The 18,619-nt window shown below is 47.3% G+C and overlaps 1 protein-coding gene across 11 annotated transcripts in view; it reads left to right on the top strand.

Annotated features, from left to right (window-relative positions):
* The window catches only part of Fhit (fragile histidine triad diadenosine triphosphatase), a 1,329,438-nt gene extending 1,324,292 nt beyond the window's left edge, over nucleotides 1-5,146 (top strand). For all 11 annotated transcript variants that reach the window (XM_010643166.2, XM_033757040.1, XM_010643170.2 and 8 more), the window contains one exon: nucleotides 1,764-5,146. In XM_010643166.2, the coding sequence (XP_010641468.1) occupies nucleotides 1,764-1,798 (35 nt within the window). In that variant the 3' untranslated portion in view covers nucleotides 1,799-5,146. The remainder of the gene's footprint in view (nucleotides 1-1,763) is intronic.
* Nucleotides 5,147-18,619: the final 13,473 nt, after the last annotated feature.

The following is an 18,619-nucleotide window of genomic DNA, read 5'->3' as shown; positions in this document are numbered from 1 at the left end:
CAGAAAACCTCTCGGGTGGAGAGAGGCATCCACCACCGGAACTACAGGGCCAGTGCTGGGAAGGGCGGTGTGGGAAGTTATAGTGCTGTGACGTTCAGAAAAATCAACAATAAAACCAAGGGAAACTTCTCGGAGGACATAAATCTGCTCTAGTCAGGCAAGCTGGGCCCTGGGAGAAAGGAAAGGAAGAAAGGGCACACCCACTTTCAGGCCAGCACAGGTGCCTCGGACGCCAAGTCACTTGTTCAAGAACAAGGGCAGTACCGAATGGTCAGAAGATGACCTTTACCTCCAGACAGGTTGGGTGGTGCTGTACACAACAGGGGACCATCCCAGTGTCACGGGGGATCAAATGGTCCCCACTAGGGTGAGCGAGTTCACAGTGTACACATCTCACTGTCGCCCTGCACTGCAGCCCCCAGGGGTCCGGAGTCACATGGCAGCTGCCGGGCCTAGGTTAAGAGCTGTGTCCCAGACCCCGGGAGGGACCAGGCTTGATTCCAAAGGGATGCCCTGCCCTTTGCCCTCTTCCTTCGTGACTGGCACATAGGAAAACCACCCTGCCAGACTAGCTAAGGTCTCTGCATACGGGAGGCGGTGCGTGTGTGCTCACCAGTGGGCGTCTCCATGGCCCCATACTGGGGAGAACCTTGGCACGAGCAGGGCCCTCGAGTCTTCATAGCACAGCTTCCAAGGCCAGTGCTGCACGCCAGGCCCCAGATGGCAAATAGTATGGGAACAACAATTTAAGTCTTCTCTGCAGCCTCTTGCAAACACAAAAGGTGACGTCTTATTGGTATTTCACAGACTCTTTTCATCAATCACATCCCTTCTAGCTGCCCCCAACCTTCTAGTGCCCTTTCAGTCATCCCTAAATGACGTGAAATACAAACCAGAAAACCTTCACCTTTGTCCCTTTCCTGTTTTTTTTTTTTTTTTTTTTTCTTGAATTACTCTGCTCTGAGCTGTCAGCCCATTAGTCTAATTCCTAGCCATATCTGTTTTACAGATACCTGTAACTGCGGCCCAGAGGCTAAGGCTGCAGAAGATGGGCAGAGTCAGAGTTTGCAGGGTATGCCCATGGCCTCTCTATCACATACTCCCAAGGAGTTTTCTTATTTTTTTTTTTTTTTGCCTGCTAAGATTAAAGGGCTTTCTCCTCGCTCTGCTGATTTTAGGCCTGATCTGCACCATCAAGGTACCTCACTTGGCCCTAAAGCAAATCCACTCTCCCTGCTGCACAGTAGTTCCTCCGTTCTCCAATTCTAGAAGCAGAACTCCTCAGATTCATGCAGAGCTTGCACACAAACACAGATTCCGGGTCCTCTGTCCAGTCCTGCTAAGTCAGAATACAGAGGATTGAGTCCAGAAATCCGTTTTTGACAGGCTCAGCAGGAAATGCAGAAAATGGCTCTGTTCAGAAACCCATTCTTACCTGATACAATTCTAGATTGGTTTAATTTACATGTAAGCTTCGTGTCAAGAGCAGAGTGTTTCAAGGCCAGGCAGCTGACCTTGGTGGCATGGGTACGGACGGGCAGAGGACACAGAAAGTGCCGGGTCCTGGCCAATGGATGTCGCATCAGCATGCAGGAATATATCTATTTCATGCAGTCTGCCACATTAATATCACCTCTCATAAAACGCTAACGGCAGTCTAACCGATTAGCAGTAAACAAACTTATATTTCATTTATTACCATGACTCAAAAAAACGCTACCGGTTCTAACTAAATGTCTGTTTTTATGTTCTGTCATTTCCAGGCACGAAAGTAACTCAAACAAATCCCAAGGCGTAAGGAAATGGGCCTCATTCTGTAGGACTCTGTGGCATTGGAAATGAAGCCAAGCGACTTTATTACATCCTACAATTCTGCAACCTTTGGCGAAGCATTTTATTGTACGTGTGGAAGCCATCGGGGTTACGTTTCAGTCACTATGACTGACAGGCTAACTTCAGAACAATGGCACTGATGCTCTTCCACCTCCCCAGCTCTGTTCTTAGAATAGAACCTTTTCCACATTGTCCTTTAGCCCGCACGAAAATAAAACGGTAGTTCCAATGTTTATCTCGTGTACTAGCTCACTTAAAAATGCGGATTTGGGGGCCTCTGAAAGTCACACTGAGGAGTCGCCCTCTTAGAGCTAGTGTGCTTGCTGTGTTCCAAATTTTGTGACAGTGGAGATAAAACTGAGAATAGTTTCCATCTTGATAGGAAAGATAAAAGAACAAGAAACGTATAACCTTTTCTCAGTTATATTTCCCACCCGCCTTAATACAGAGAAGCAAGGCTAAAAGAGCTTAAGATGACAAACTTAGCTTCAAAAAACACATGAACATGTAATGCGGTGACCTGAGAGCCTGGACCGGGCTGTCTGTATGGTAGGATTGTAAGAAAGTCAAAGAGAGTCCTCCAGGATTTGTTCAGGAAGCAAACCCCTCACCCATAATTGACAATTTCTCCAAGGGAGAATAACAGAAATCAGATCTTTCTTCTCTCGCTGGTTAATAAAAGGAGAATTAGGGTTTATATAGAAAAATAAAACCTACCTACACAGCACAGCTACAAATAACTGAAAGCATGACTTTTCTTTTTCACAAAAAGCCTCCGAGTATCTCCTCAGGCTGATGGGCAACTCCCCAGCCCAGCCAACATATGCTGGTGACACACCAGTCTCCATCAGCAGTCACACCCTACTCTGCTCTCTCGGCTTCTCTCTCTGTCTGGCTCTTGTAAGAACATAAGTCACGGGATTTGGGGCCACTAACATAACCCAGAAAGACTTCCTCAAGATCTCAAGATCCTTAACTTAATCACAAGGCAGAGTCCCACTTTCCAAATGGGATTTGACATGGACATGTCTCTTAGGACTTCCAGTTAACCTCCTACCTGGGGCATTTGGAACTGGACTCTTTCTGACACGGTACAAGCCACAAGGCTGTGTACACCCAGTAGTGTCTATTTAAGATCTGGTTTTACATCCGTGCAAATCCCCAGTTACTGACAAAGACTGACGCTGCCTTATTTAAGCGGTGACTCCCCCCGACCCCTGTTCCCAGGCCAGGTCTAAGATGCCTCTCTCTTAGCTGAAAAGAAGAATTTGTTCAATCTGAACATGGCTTTCTGCTCAGTGAGACACACACTCTTTCACCATCTCAAAGAACTGGCCCTAAAGAAAAGCGCCCTAAGATGACAAATTCTTACACTCTTAAGGTCAAGCATGGATCCCAACTTAGATTTTGATAGCAAATGTGGCCAGAATCTGCCCCCCCACTCCCTCCAGGAACAATTCCACATTTCATTCACTGACTTTGAATCAAATAGCTAATATACCCTTAGTCACGAGGAACAATTCTTGAGTCTTGCTGTAAACCTATTTGCAGTTTTGTTTTCCACTTTGTCTATGCGTTAAAACTAAGCCTCACTGCCACCTTTCTATCCGGGGATTTCCTGATGTCGGTCTCTTCTCTGAGACTCGCAGGCTTTGGAGGCTGTGCTGGCTGGAGAGGCAGAAGCTCAGCCTTGAAGCATTAGTTTCACGCAAGCCCCAGGAGACCAAAGACATTCTAAGGTAGCAAAAGCTGTCTCGGCAGAACTAAATGAAGCCTGGTGAATCCAATATGGGGAAAAAACAACTGTATTTGCTATAGAGAAAGTGGCTGCATGGAGAAAATATCAAAAGGCAACGGAAAACGACGCTTACATCCACAGCAATGTCTGTAGAAGTTGCCTTCTTCTCTCTAATTCCTTATAGGGCATAAATACTAGGCTGTTTCTGTTCTTCTCCAGTGCTGGAGAATCGCTAATTTTATGCCAAGCAATGGAGAATGAGACATGTGTTTGGGCATCTACTTCATTGTTGTACTACTCAGACAAAAATAGCCTGGCAGCCTCTCCTGATGTCGATGACATTTCAAAGGATTCTTCTGCTTATCTTTGTGAGCTTGCTTTTCAAACTCTGAGCTTCCTCCTGTCTTTATGGTTAAAACTTGAAATCAAAACCCAAATCACAAGTAAGAGTAATCCATGGTTGGCAGAGCTGGAAAGGTTCCCAGTGAATGTATACACCACAGCAGACCCACACTCACAGAACAGTCCTTCTCAAACCTGCAGTTATTTTAGATAATAAGAGAGTGTGGGCCTCATCAGTGGAAACCCCTCCCATCCACCCTTTCGTGTCTCCATGCTTCAGACTAAGGCCTCCTCCAGGAGTCTGTTTGCTGGTGAAAGAGGAACTCGCATTTTCTTGTGTCTCTGCTAGACACATCAGCAACTGTTCTTTCATCTAATTCACAAAAGCTCCCTACACGGTGTATGTGGAGATGCAGGCTCAGAAAGTTTTCATAACTTGCTCAAGACTGCAACGTTGGTAACATGATGGAGCTGAGATTTGAACTGAGATCCATCTCCTAAAATCCATGTTCTATGGAGAACTGATGAGCAGAGATGCCAGCAAACTTCATTCATGTGATTCCCAGTCTGTCTCCTAAATCCTGTGAACTGGCAGGTTGTCTTTTGTACTGACGACCAAGGGAAAGTTGAGAGAAAGGGAATTTTCACAGAGTTTCGAGCCACAGTATTCCTTTTAACCATGCGGATATAAGTAATGGCATTTTTATCATTTATAGTACTTTTACCCTTAAGCAAATGTATTAACCAAAGGGTTAATAATTGTACTAAAAATAAAACAATATAAAAATGAACATGTAGTTATTTAGTTCTGGAGACTGGAAATGAGTCACCTCTGTGAACCACCACCAGCAACAAGTCTTCATCATGGCCATGTCCCCCTAGTTCGCTTCGGTCCTGGAAATGTTTTGAGTACCTGCTAAGTGCTGAATTGGAAGGTTATGGGTTTAGTAGCCAAAAGTGAGGTAGCAATGAAGGCATTGCTGGGAAGCAAAGCAACTGCTTTGGTCTGAAGGGTCATGTTTCCCCCAAATGTGTTATGGAACCTAGTACCCATTCCACTGGTATTAGGAGAAGGTGGGGCTTTGGGATGGTGACCAGATCATGGGGACAGAGCCTCTTGTAAAGAGGCCCCTGTTGTGTGAGGACACGGGGAGAAGACACCATCCATGAAGAATGAAGCAACCCTTCACCAAACACGGAATCTGCTGGCATCATGATCTTTGACTTCTCAGAGCCCAGAACTGTGAGAAATAAATTTCTGTTGTTTATAAACTTGCCTGGTTTACCGTATTTCGTTAGCAGCAGTCCAAAAGCAGGCTTGCATCTCCCATAGATGGCAAAAGAGAAGGAGGATGGGAAGGGCAGGCCTCATTCATCATAGGCACTTGGGAGATGCACTGCTGAACCCATTGTTTCTCATCACCCCGTCATATCCTCAACTCTTCAGGACAAACCCGACCTACAGAAACCCCACGTGGCCACCACTGTGCTAAGCATTCCCATAGCGTTATTCCACGTAACCCTCACAAACATCAAATAATCTTCTTTGTTCCCTACTTCTTTTCTTTAACAAACATTAATTCACAAGGAACAGTTCTGGAGTCATGCTGCAAACGCATTTGCAGTTCTAACACCTGTTGTACGTCAAACACTGTTTGCTTTAGGTGCGGTGCTACAGTGTGAGCAGAAACGTCTGTAAGTGACTATTCTCTTCCTCCTGTAGGCAGGGAACCTGAAGCCCAGGGAGTGTGTGGCTTAGTGAAGGTCACACGCCGCTAAGAATTCCTGTCCTGTAAGAAACCCTAAGCTGAGCTGTTTTTCAGAAGGTGGGAGGAGAGGACACAGCAGATGCCCTAAGGGAGATTTGATTTGCCTTTATAGGCCAGGACCAGTTAACGTCCCTACACAGGTAACTGCATTCAGGTCACATTCCACGTGCTCCAGCTTGATCCAGTGGTGGCAAACGCATGACTGTCCCATCGGGCAGCTTGAGCCACTGCTGCTACAAATGGACCTTACCACTATTACTGGGCTTTTTTGCTAATGATGTTAATGAAAAGCTGCTCGATGGGACAGCCACACATCTACCACTGGGGATTCAAGCCGCCCAGCAGTGAAACACAGACTACGGCCCACGCTGCACTTGTTAATGAGCCTTTAGCAAGGGCCCTCCATGTGCCCCTGCGAGGACGGTGTGGATGTCCTGGGCTCCGCGTCACCCTGCAAGTGTCTGCTGCCTTCCCGCGTTCTGACAGTGTGGTAGCATTCGGCACCTTCTGAGCCTGTTTCTCTGCCTTTCATCCCTGGTTCCTAAGGAAGGACATGAAGGGCTGTGCTCCCAGAGTCCAAAGGAGCTCTGTCCACACTGCTGGTTCAAAGTGGGATTTAGTAAACAGGCTTCCCACCCTGCTGCTAAGGCCTCATTCCCCCACCGTGCTCACCTTTTGCTTTTCTCTTTTTCTCTTTCTTCTCTTCCCCCCTTGCCCTCTTTATTCTTTTTCTTCTCTTTGTCAGAAGTTAGACCCCTAAAAGCAAGTTCATAAACGTGACCCACAGTGCACAGTAGTGACCCTCACACTTTGTTTACCTCTACCTGGGACACGGAAGTGTTCGCCACAATTGACTGCAAGATCTTCCTCGAGAGTTTCAAGAGGGCCACAGTCTCACGCTCCCAGCTGCTCCTGATTTGGGTGGGTCAGGGCCCACAGTCTGAAAACTGCTGACCTAACCGGGTTGTTTTGGTTTTGGAAACAGAATTTGTTTCTAGTGCACTTTCAGGCCCTGCATTGAACATATCTTACTCTAGAGGTAATAAACTGCAAGTTAAATCCAATCAGGCTATTCAAGCACTTCTGGTAGGTTTTTAGAGTCAATACCACAGAAATCTTCTTGTCTAGGCTAATTAGGTGATTCATTTAGATCGATAATAGATGAACAAAAGGACAGTGAGGCAGCAAGAGCTCACCACCAGCTTGATAAAATGGCAGTAACTTCAACCAAGAGCATTGGTCTACAGTTGGGCTGAGCTGTGGGCCAGGGATTTAGCTCAGTGGCACCAGCACCTGCCTGCCAAGCGCAAGGTCCTGAGTTCGATCCCCAGTTCTACAAAGATAATCGAACAAAGAGATAAATAATAAAAACTGGGATTAGCTGCTGCAGACTGCAATGTGTCAGTCCAGAAGGAAAAGAAGTCCACCCATGCTGTGGCCGGAATGTGATTATTCAAAAGAATACATAGGCCAACTCTGTTGGCCTCCCTTGGTCAAATAACTCATCCATACGGGCCTCCCATGACTGTGGCTATGGGACATTGCTAGTCCGTTCAGGTTTGAGTGTGGCCTGGAACTCAGATGCCCCCAGGGCGGGGCTTCATTCCAAGATAAGAAGAACAGCCACTCTCCTGTAGCTTTGGAAGTTTGGACCAGGTTCCAGGTGTCACACTTTTCAGAAGAGAGTGGTGGGAACCTAGTACTTTCACCCATCAGCCTTGTACCGGTGACCTTCAGAGACAGACAGTATGCTAGGCCAACTTTACTACCATGGAAAGGGAGGCTCAGAGAAGGCAGCTTTCCCGAACTTCAGTCCTTCTAACCTCTTTAAACTGCAGCACTTTTGCCACATCTACATAATACCTGTGTGGCTTACTTGTTTTTCCTTCTATTCGATTCTCATATGCACTTACCAGTACATTTGTTCAAATAAAAGGAAGCTTACAAGCACTGCAGCAAATGGAAAACCAGGACCTTCTGCCGTAAATAGAAGCAAACCATAAGGATGGATACCATAGGGGAAAAGTTATTAAATTGTGGCCTGCTGAAAGCCCTGCTCAGAGGCCTGGCTTCTCACTTTATTATAAAGGGACATTGGTAACTGTTAGAGAGGTGTTAAAATTCCCTCACACTAGGCAGCATCCTGCTCCTTGCAAACTGAGAAAGAAGGAGAAAAGGAAATAACTTCTCCACTTGTGATCAGACGAGTGACTGGATGCTTTCTCTATAGCCCCTTAAAACCTCCCTGCTCCCACAGTGAGCTGTGCTGTGTGTGGCCCGGCTGCATCCCCTGTGCCCCAAAGCCACCGAGAGCTCTCTCTGCTGCTCCCTGTGCATCTTGAAAAAAGACACTCACTCAGGCTCCCGTGCTTTAGGAAAACAGGCAGCAATCAAGGAGAGAAAGATGATCACACTGTCAAAGCAGCAGAAGGAACTTCTCAGGGTAAGAATGATCATTTGAGTTTTTCCTTTGGGTGGAAATCCCTTTGATAGCGCCTTCCTGCATCCTCCTGTCATTTTGTTGTAAGACCGAATATGTAGGAAAAACAAATAGGCACATTCGTATTTTATCAGCATCTGCCAAAGAAGACAAGGATTGGCCCAACTTCAAGGGGAAATTTCTCAGTCTCCACCACCACATCCAATCTCTGTCCACATCCATCTAGAGAAAGAAGGAAGAGGAATCCAGCAAAGAGGGTTTGGTACTACACTCCCCACCCTAATTCCACAGATTCTAGCACATTCGTGTCTGAATTCACCCCGGGAAGTTTCTATGTCCTTGGCTCATTCTTCTAGCTCCTTTGTGCTGATGTAAACTGTGTAGATGACAGGAAGCTTAAACAACTCGATGCACGGGCATTTTAAATGGGGAAAATGGCAAGCCCAACAGAACCGTCTTTCCAGGAAGTAAATGAAGCAATCAGACACCTCCACTGACAAGGGTGTCCTCAGCGGCTGAGGGGCTGGCTGAGGGGTGGAGGGACTCTCCACCTGTGCCAGGTGCCTTGTATCTAACAAGTAGTGAATCCCGTGAGATGGATTCATCTTCATCAGCCTCCTCACCGTACACACAGGAAACTGAGGCTGGGAGGCTCTTTAACTTGCCCAGGACCACAGAGCTAGCGAGAGATGGCATCCAGCTCACACTCCAGTCTGTCTTACATCAAAGGTCAAGCTCTGCTGAGTGCCTGATGGAAATTAATTAAATATTCATTGTTGTGTCTTTATAATTACCTATAATTAATTTATGTAATTAAGGCCAAGAAAAACACTAATAGAAGACACAATTTTCCCCAAGGCTTTATTGACCTAATGCTAGTTTACAAAAGATGTAGGATCCTGATGGTCTTCTTATATTAAAATCTTATTTATTTTCTCTGTGTATATCACAGATCAAATCCTACCAAGAACAACCAGATTGCAATAGCTATCTATAACACCCTGAATGGGTGCTACAAGTTCTGCCAAGTCTCTCCCAAGCACTGTCCCTCTGCTCACCCACCAGCTGTGAGATAGGTGTTGCCTACAGAGAAAACTAACAGTCAAATATGTGAAATTCCTTCTGCAAGGTCACTCTGTAAGGGGGAGGCAGGAATGGCAACTCAGTCATTCATCTCCAAAGCCCATGTCAGCAGCAAGGTGGAGAAGCATGTGGAGTGGGGACATTGCACTCTTCAAAACTGCAGCAATGGGTACCCCAAAGCCACCGGGAGTGCCCTGTGCTGCTTCGGTGGGACAGATGCATCTTGAAAAAAGGAACTCATGAAATGTCTCAGGACTTCATTTTCCCAGGTCTTGTTCCCTGGTAAATTGCCCAGAGCAAAAGTCAGCTACAGATGGGCTCGACAGAAGAGTGCCATGTTTTCTGCTCTACTGAATGAAGAAGGAAATGCTTTTAGGGTCACAGGGAGAGACGCTACCTATAACAAAATTCAGCCGCACATCAGAGGTGTCTATGTATGCTACTCCAAAAGCTCAGCAAGTAGGAGGATCCAACAGCCGTGTGCAGTTAGTGTTCTAGAAAGTCTTTAAAGTCCATCCTACATATTTTATATTTCCTCGTCTAGCTGCAATGTGCATCTTTAGATTGTTTTATTGCTTAGCTGTGCAGAATGACAGGTTGCTGTACCTAACTGTTTGAATAGCTCAACTGTGCGCACAATTCTCAGGACCTTGCTGAAGAAATGAACAGCCAAAAGCCTTTTGCGGGGGAATCTCATCCGATGAGTCTGAAATAAAGCCCAGTAGGCCACCTTCTGACAACCAATCCCAGGACACTTTTCTGCAGGTGCTGCTTTAAGCCTTCTCTGTGCATGTAATCCCCAACTCCGACACTTCACCCTCTAGAAAATCTCTGACATCCTCACCTGATATAGCACCCCACTTAGGAGATCTGGTTGTTGTAGGGGCTTCTTAATTTTTCCATCTATTTCTATCCACTCCACGATGGGGCAGGGTATTGGTAGAGAAGACAAAGAGTGATAGCCACGTCCCGATGACACGCTTTGAGCCCCTGGATGCACCTATACCTGGGGCCAGCTGACCTCTAAGCTTTTTGTTATGTGAATTAATAAATGCTCTTTGGAGTTCACTCTACTAACCACGCCACAGGAGAGAGAGGAATGAAATAGTCTTTGCTTACAGCAGTAAGGGCCACGGGTAAATGTGCACAAAATGCTCCGCCCCTGACCCCACTTACTTGGCTAAGTGAAGGGTCCTGAGGCTGAGCCAGGAACCCAGCCTGCCTGGCCCTGGGCATTCTCCTCAACCCCATTACTGTCATTTGAACCGAATTCTGGGGCTTAATTGCCAGCATCCTGTCCCCAGAGGAGCCACAAAGAAATAGCTGATAAGCGCTGTTCCTCTAGGAATAAGACACGGACAGAAATCGTGTCGTGTCACCATCTTTGCGTGTCTAGCATCAGCAGCTGGTGGGGAAAAAAAGCACTGGGAACATGAATTCGAAAATGTCTCTGGGTTTGTGTTTCACGCCCGAGGCCGTGGGAAGAAAGGAAGCGTGCCAGTGGAGGCGAGGCCTTGTCACTCTATTTCTGCAGTGAGAACTGAGGTCTTCTCAGGGTCTCCTCACAAGGGCTGCGCACTGATGGGGTTTTTTCTTCTTACTGTCTCCAAAAAGCTTTTCAGAAAGGTTTTGTTTCCCTTCCTTTGTGCTTTAGAATCGAACCTTGTGAACTCCTGACTTTGACTCCCTTGTCTCGGGCGTGTTCCTTTCTCGCAGGGACCAGAGCACACGCAGGTGGGCTGGCCACCTCAGAGGGGCTGAGGCCACAGCCTCATGGCTCTCCCAGGGCCGGGCCCTGTGTTCACGGCTTCACAGCAAGTCTCCTCTGTGATTTTCAGAGCTGATGTTTTAGACTTCTGTCCATTTTAAAGAGGAGGAAAACCAAACTCCAGAGGCTAAGTGATTCCTCCAGCACAGCAGAGAGAGGGAGTGGGAGGTCTGGGTGTGACTCCTCTTGTGAGACTGCAAAGCCCGGGCATTCACCCAAAGCCCAGGGAAGCAAAACAGAGCCACTGTTTAGGACGGGAGGTTGGCACATGATGGCCCAGCAGCAAAATCTGGCTCCTCACTTGGATTTCTGTAAAAAACATTTTTAACAGAATGTGTTCACTCCTGTCCTTTACATTTTATCCTCCATGGCTGCCTTCCCAAGGTAGGATGTTGCCACATAGACTCTAAGGCTTGCAAAGCCTAAAATACTACGGGCCCTAAACAGATAAAGGCTGCCAGCCCTTGGTTTAGAGCCTTGAACTCTGGAGTCAGTCTGACCTAAAGTCACCTCCCTTGCCAGCTATGTGTGCCAGCAATTCTTATCTGAGAAATGGAATCCAAGAGCACTAGCTTCGGTATGGCTGTGGTTGAGAAGGGAATGAAATACTACATGTAAGCCCCTGGCTATGACGGTTAGTGCTCTTGGACAGGTGGCTTCTTACTTATCCCACCAAGACCATAACATATCCCAGAGCAGCACCAGTTCATGTGGGTTCCCATTAGAGGACAGGTAGAGATGCGGACATCTTGGTTAGGGAGGGAGAGGAGCGGAAAGCCATCACCTGACCTCAGTGCCAGCCTCAGACACCGAGGTGACTGCCCTGTGTAGGCAGATCAAGCCTCCTCCCTGCCGGGCCTTTCTGGGTGCCGTCTCCAGTCACTCAGAGGATGGCTGTGGAAGAATCGGCTCCCTCCAAGGCTGGTCATTTCTACCCTTCTTTTTAATTCAACATGAAAGGGAGATGAGAAACAAAACCCAAACGGCCCCCTCAGGAGTCTCATATTTCCCTGGAGCATTAGGAATTTACATTCATTTCTCCTCCTAACACTAATGCGAGCAGAGCAAATAGATGATTTTCTTTATTGCAAAGGTCAAACCTAAGTTTGTTTATCCTGGTATTTCAATGTTAGCAACGATGATTAAACTCCGGTACTGAGCTGAGTGGGACAGGCTCAGATCATTTCATGCCAGCTTCCTTTCCTCCTTTTTAAAATATGAGGACTACGAGAAGCCCCACGGCTCCAGCTGGCCTCACCCAAGCACACACAGGGCTCTCTGTGATCCTGCTAATGAGCAGTCACATTGATATCTCTCTCTCAACGCACACCCACCCACGCCTTCATCCCGCTAGAAATGCCCTCACGTTAAGACGGTAGAGGCACCACGCCGCACGGACACCCCAGTCCCAGGGAAGACACTCTCCACCTGTCTGTGTTCTTTTCCCAACGTCATCGCCCCTCACTTTTCCAGATCATGGTGCCCTGGCCAGGAGGAGACACGGGGAGCTCAGGGATGTATTGAACGCTTAACCTAACTCCATTAACTATAGCTGGACGCTGACTCACACTGTAGCAGCTCCCAGCGCAAATTAGCATCTGTGATAACGCATGTAGTGAACCACGTACCCAAATGTTCTCCACAATGATTAAACCCCCAAAGCCCTCGGGCAGCTCTCTGATTTTCCTGAGAAAGGTCTGCAGTAGGAGCCTCGCCCCCATAAACTGCTTGGCTATCAACCCAATGAGCACCTGAATTGATAAGTTCTCTTCCATGGGCAATGCTGGGGGGAGGTCCTGGCAAGTCACCTACTTTCCTGTCCTGAGAAGACCCCACAGGGACTCCTGAGGGAGCCATTTGGGTTTGGGTTTTGTTTCTCAGCTCCCTTTCATGTCAGTCCAGGTAGAAGCAGAACTAAATGTAAGACTTTCTTAGTCACCTGTACCAAAGTCCTGATTCTTGAATTCTAAGAACTCAGTGAAATCACTGCAGGCACAGACACCTTCACAAGCACCCATCTTCCTCGTGAACCCTCTGTGTGGTGAGCAGACACTCACAAAGGACTCACACGCCGGCCATCCCCGCCCCAGCCTGCCCAGAGAGGGTTGGGCATCTGCCCAGAGATTCAGCAGAGGCAAAAAATGAATCTAACCCTAAAACCCAGCATTAGCTCACTTTAGACAAAGCTTCTACTGAAGTCTGCTGTCTCTCTGGTTTTCTGTCCCCACTTTAGGCCAAACTACCAGCATTTCTCGCCTAACCTTAGTCACAGCCGCCAGCCCCTGTCCCAGCTTCCAATTTACGTTCCTATTTGTCCTCCACACCTTAGATTCTCACTACAAGGCAGGGGTCAGCGCTCCTCACTTCTTCACTTCGAGCTTTTCTCTCGTCTCCTACCCGCCGTAGAACAGAACCCTGGGGTCTGTGTACAGCGCTTGATCTTTCCAGAACCTACGCCCTGCCACCTCTCTGATCCTCACTGCATTAATCCTTCACCAGATACCTTGTCCTTCCTTTTAATCTCAGATACAGTAAACTCTTTTCTCCCCCAAGACCTTTACATTGGCTGTTTTCCTCTCCCGAGATGTTCTTTCCCTAATTCTCATCTTAGTTGATTTTCTCTAAAGCTCAGTCTGCAAAAACCACGCTTTCCTCCCGGCAGCTTCCTCTGACCACAGCCTGGCCTCCTCGACAGCACAACTGGTGTTGCTTTCTTGTTTATTGCATTCCAGTTCCTATCACATTCAGAAAGTGTTATGCTTATTTGCTTATTCTGTCTCCTTTACTTGAACGCAACTTTCATGGGGGCAAGAAATTAAATCTCTTATTTAGTGCACATGCCCAGCACCTAGCAAAGTGGCACATCATAAACTTTCTAACAACAAACTATCGACTGAATAAATGAAGAACTCATAATCAAACTGTAGTATTGCGTTCATATCCACAATCCTACACCTGCTTACATCTCTTCGGTGGGATGAAAACATTAAGCATAGGAATTCCCCTAAAGAACAGAATGGCTGCATCACTACCTAAAACAAACATTTCTTAGAAAACTGAGCATTTCTGTGCCTATTCCCTAAGACTGAAAGTCCGCACGGATGCATTACAAATATGTAGTCTGTGAGAGCAGTGGAGCTGCTAGCGATGTGAGACACCCCGTTCCCCACTCTTCTCTTCCTGACGAGACCTGAGCAATCTCTAAAGCACTGGCGCAGCAAGGCTGATGCAGAGAGAGCGGGCTGGTACCAAAGGACAAGTGGTGGGGAGTATCCAGGTCTATTTTCAGGGTGTCCCCAGAGTCCACCTGTGTGGACTCTTTGCTGAAGAAAATCCTTTCCAGGCAAAATATCTACAGAAAAGTTGCCTCTTCATTTTCTCGCTCTGGTTGCAGTGTTCTTTGTTCAGCTGAGTGCAAAGACTTGGAAAACTCTAAGCTCTGGCCCCAAGAGCCAAAAACCCTTCACCCCAGAACACAAAGCCAGACTCAGAGCTTGGCCTTCTGGCCTGCCGCTGCAGTCCACTCCTCGGCAGAGTGCCTCTCCCCGGAGGAAAGGCTCCCCCGGACTCATCGGCCCATTTCTCACAGCTTGAGCCAGTTTTGTAAAATCCATTTTGAAAAAAAATCCAAGTCCCAAGTTGGAGACCCTGTTCACTCTCTCCTATGGGCCAACGTCCCTGGACTCTGGTCAGCGCCCTCTTGGGCACCGGTTCTATCAAAGGCCTGCCAGAGGGACCCGAGGGAAGGTGGGCAAAAACAGTTTAGGCTCCAGTAGTGAGAGAGTGTCTCTGATGGATGCTTTGATCCCGACGAAGTGGTTTTGAGTTCTGTGGTCTCCAGATGAGTTCCCACGTGATGCACTTGCTGAATCAAGCAAACCTCTGCAGTATGCGGTGGTTTTTCGGTAACTATTTATCTTGAGCCTGCTTCCCTTCACATTTCAAATAAATACATAAAAACAGCTTGTGAGTGTCAGGAGGGATCCATGGGCAATGAGGTATCGATTTCTATGTGCAGGGTTGCTCCCTCAAACAAAGCCAAGAAACTGACCCCTGCTCACTTGGAAACTTGACTAGCGCCTTCGGAAGAGCCCTGAGGCGAGAAGAGAAGATTACTTTTGCAAAAAATTTGGCTATCACTCAATAAGAGGTGTTTTAAAGCACCTATGTCACTTCTTGTAGTGAACTGACTTTCCATGGGTGGTTGGTCTCCTGTGTAAGATGTGAAGGTCTGGAGAAACTGCTGAATACATTCATCGAAAATCATCTCAGCATGGATGGCAAAGAAAATCTCTAAGCAACGGATGCATTAGAGAACTCTGCGTAACCGGCCATTGTCTGCAAATAAGACTAATAAGCACAGTTGTTCAAATGATTGCTGTGTCACAGATCTTACTATCTACTAGAAATGCTTCTATGGAAATGCTGTTTTCACGATCAGCCAACCTTGTACAGGACACGGGATGGTCGTCCCTGCTCTTACAGTGACCACCTACGTCTCCTGTCCTCTCCACTCCTCTTAGATTCCCCCACCCATAAAAGGGAGAAACTGGACCAGATAGCCCCTGAGGTTCTTCAAAGGGCTCACTTTTTGGTTTTGGAAGAATGGAAATATCTTTTAGATAATCACATGATATAGAAGGTCTTTGACCCCCCAGCGTTATCCAGCTTGAAGATGTGTAACTGATATTCTGCCCACCTCCAGTTCCCTTCATCTGAATCAGTTTGATTCTTTGGGCACATGAATTAGCAGACCCACTCACTGTGACCTGAGAGAATTATTCAAAAGACTTAGAGAAACATGTGTATCTCCTGCTGTTAGTTGGGCAAGCAGCGTTCCCTCCAAGAAGAGAAGAGTATGGAGCACAGGAAGCCAGTGTCCCAGGCTTAGCTTTGTACCAGTTAATGGAGTTCTCCGTGCAGTCTGTTGTACAACTTTCTGACCGCTATCTGGTAAACAGTGATGCATCCACACTGCGACTGCGGACGCTGTGCTCAGCTGCCCATTCTGCTTGGTGAGAAGCTGAGGGACGGAGACGCTGAGCTCTGCAGGCACTTTATTTGGCTGGGGGAGGCACCTGACTCTCAGTTTCTTCCTTTACAAGGGTAAATAATTGGTGACCGTCCAAAAGCAGTTTGAAGATGAATTGAGATAACACGGATGATAAGTGTTTAATTTTATTCCTGGCGGACAACTGAGACTCTATTAATTTATTTGGCTGTTTGCTGTAACAAATTACTAGAAATCAGGTGGCTTAAAACTATGCACATTTATTATCTTTCAGCATCAGAGTCCAGAAGTTTGACATCAGCTTCACTGGGCTAAACTCAAAATGTCTGTGGGCCATCAGTCCGTCAGAGCGTTTAGGGAACATTGCTTCCGTGTCTGTTCCAGCCTTTACAGGCTGCCTGCACCCTTGGCTTGGGGCCTCTTCCTTCATCTCCAAAGGGCATTACTCTGGCTTCTGCCCTGCAATCCATCTTCCATCTTCTTCCACCGGCACCTCTCCTGTCTCTTGCTTTTGACGAGTGAGATTACATCAGGCCCTCCCAGATAAACCAGAATAATCTCTTCAAGGTTTCCAATCTGATCACAATCAGGAAAGTCTCTTTTATCCTTGAACAAGGCAAGCATATTTACAGTGTCCACAGGGTAGCACTTGAACATTTCTTAGGGCCATTAATGAGCCCACCCTAGGTGTCTAAGTGTATCTGTTACCAGTATACTTATTGTCTCTGCCCTTTGTCTTTTCTTTCATTTTGGTAAAGTGCACAGACAGCAGAATGGCAAATCTTAAATGCACAGTGCGGGGCTCTTTAAACGTCTGCACCCTCTAAGGATCTCTCCAGCCAGGATGAGAATACTCTAGAGTCCTCCACTCCCTGTGGGATCCCTGTATCTCTACCAGGCCAGGACCTACCCTGAGGTAGTCACCAGTCTTATGTTTATTCTCATAGGTTGCTTCTGCCTGTTCTAGAGTTTATATGAAGGGAACTGTGATGGTTAAAGCTAGCAGTCACCTTGATGGGACTGAGAAACACCTGGAGTGCTGGAAAAACATCACTTCTGCCTGTGTCCAGAGTGTTTCCGGTGGACACCGCTCCACGAGTCCATGGGCTGAGTGGAAGACCTGTGCTTAATGTGGGTGGGTCCCATCCAATAGGCTGGGGACTGGGGGCCCCGAAAGAACAGAAAGGCAGGGAAATGGCAAATCTTCTTTTGTCTCTGTCTTGGAGCTGGGACCCGCTTCCTCTCTGCTCTTGGACCTCAGAACTCCAGGCTCTCCAGCCTCTGGACTCTGGGACTTACAACAGTGGCCTCCTAGGTTCCTAGGCCCCCAGCTTCAGGCCGAGAGTCACTCCACTGGCTTCCCTGATTTGGGGACTTGGGCTGCACCCAGCCCCACTGCGGGCATCCAGGGGTCTGCAGATTGTAGCAGATGGACACGAGACTTCTCAGCCAGCTCCCTTCACATGCCCTTCATCATATCTGTAGCTCTAGCTCCAGCTCTAGCTCTCTCATCTCCACTGGCTTTGTCCCTCTGAATAACCCTAACACAGGAATCATAATGTACAAATTTTTGTGTCTAGTTTCCCCCACTTAATAATATCTGTGATTCAACCACATTGTGACGTGTAGCAGTTGTCTTTTATCTCTTTCTGCACTGTTTGACACTGGGCTGCTTCTTGAGCTATTGTATCGTACACACCCAATCCCTGACCAGTGCTACTGCTATTTCAAGGATAATTTGAAACCCTACCTTTTAAAAGCATTCCCTGGAAGTAGCACGTCCCCTCCACAGAAATACTACCTGTGGCTGCTCCTGCCCATGGGTAGCTAACCTGGAGGCTATGCTGGTGGCACGTCCACTCTGAGGGGTGGACACCTGGCTCACGTGCTGCCTCACCTGCTCTCCGTGGACAGAAAGGCCAAGCTTCATTTACCGCTGTAGTAACATGACCCCGGGGCCGTGACAACCCACAGGTACCCTCTGAGCTCAACTGTATCTGTTGCACTGCCTCCAAGATAAACACTTATCTGTAAAACCTGCTCATCATTGCTAATCGAAACTCACAGGTACGAAACACCTATTTTCTGTGTGAACCCTGATGCTCACTAAAGAAGGAAAGGCTGCAGAATTTCTCTATGGTTCCTTTTCAATGCTGATCATAAAGAAATAAAAATACTGAAAGTCCGATTTTGAGAGAGCAGGAATCTGAAACATTGACACCTAGTGGTTTTTTCTCCAAAGAAAATAAGAAGGTAAAATCAACTTTGATTTCATTTTTTAGGCTTGTCTGCTGATGACTTTTCAACTTTCCCCTTTGCCAACTGCCCCAGGCCTGGGAAAGTCCGTAGGAGGCCAAGAGTTTCCCTCCCTCTATGCTGGCAGGAAGTTCCGATCATCCAAGCCCGGCCTGTGTATGGGTCCTGCACCTCGGCACCAGCTGAGCCCTGGTCCTCTTCCTCCTTGCTCCTGCCCCCTTCTCCTTTGCTCTGACATACCTGAGCCTTTCTCTTCAGTGAAATCCCTTGGTGTTTACTGTGTGCTTAATGAACTTCCCCATCCATTATTTCCTGGGTGTCAAGCTTACTGCCATCCATAAACTTCTGGGCAAGTCTGCATGAAATGGTTGACTCTCAA

This window comes from Fukomys damarensis, unplaced genomic scaffold (genome assembly GCF_012274545.1).
Source record: "Fukomys damarensis isolate Sample0158 unplaced genomic scaffold, DMR_v1.0_HiC HiC_scaffold_28, whole genome shotgun sequence".
Classification (NCBI taxonomy): domain Eukaryota; kingdom Metazoa; phylum Chordata; class Mammalia; order Rodentia; family Bathyergidae; genus Fukomys; species Fukomys damarensis.
This window is presented reverse-complemented; position numbering and strand designations above follow the sequence as displayed.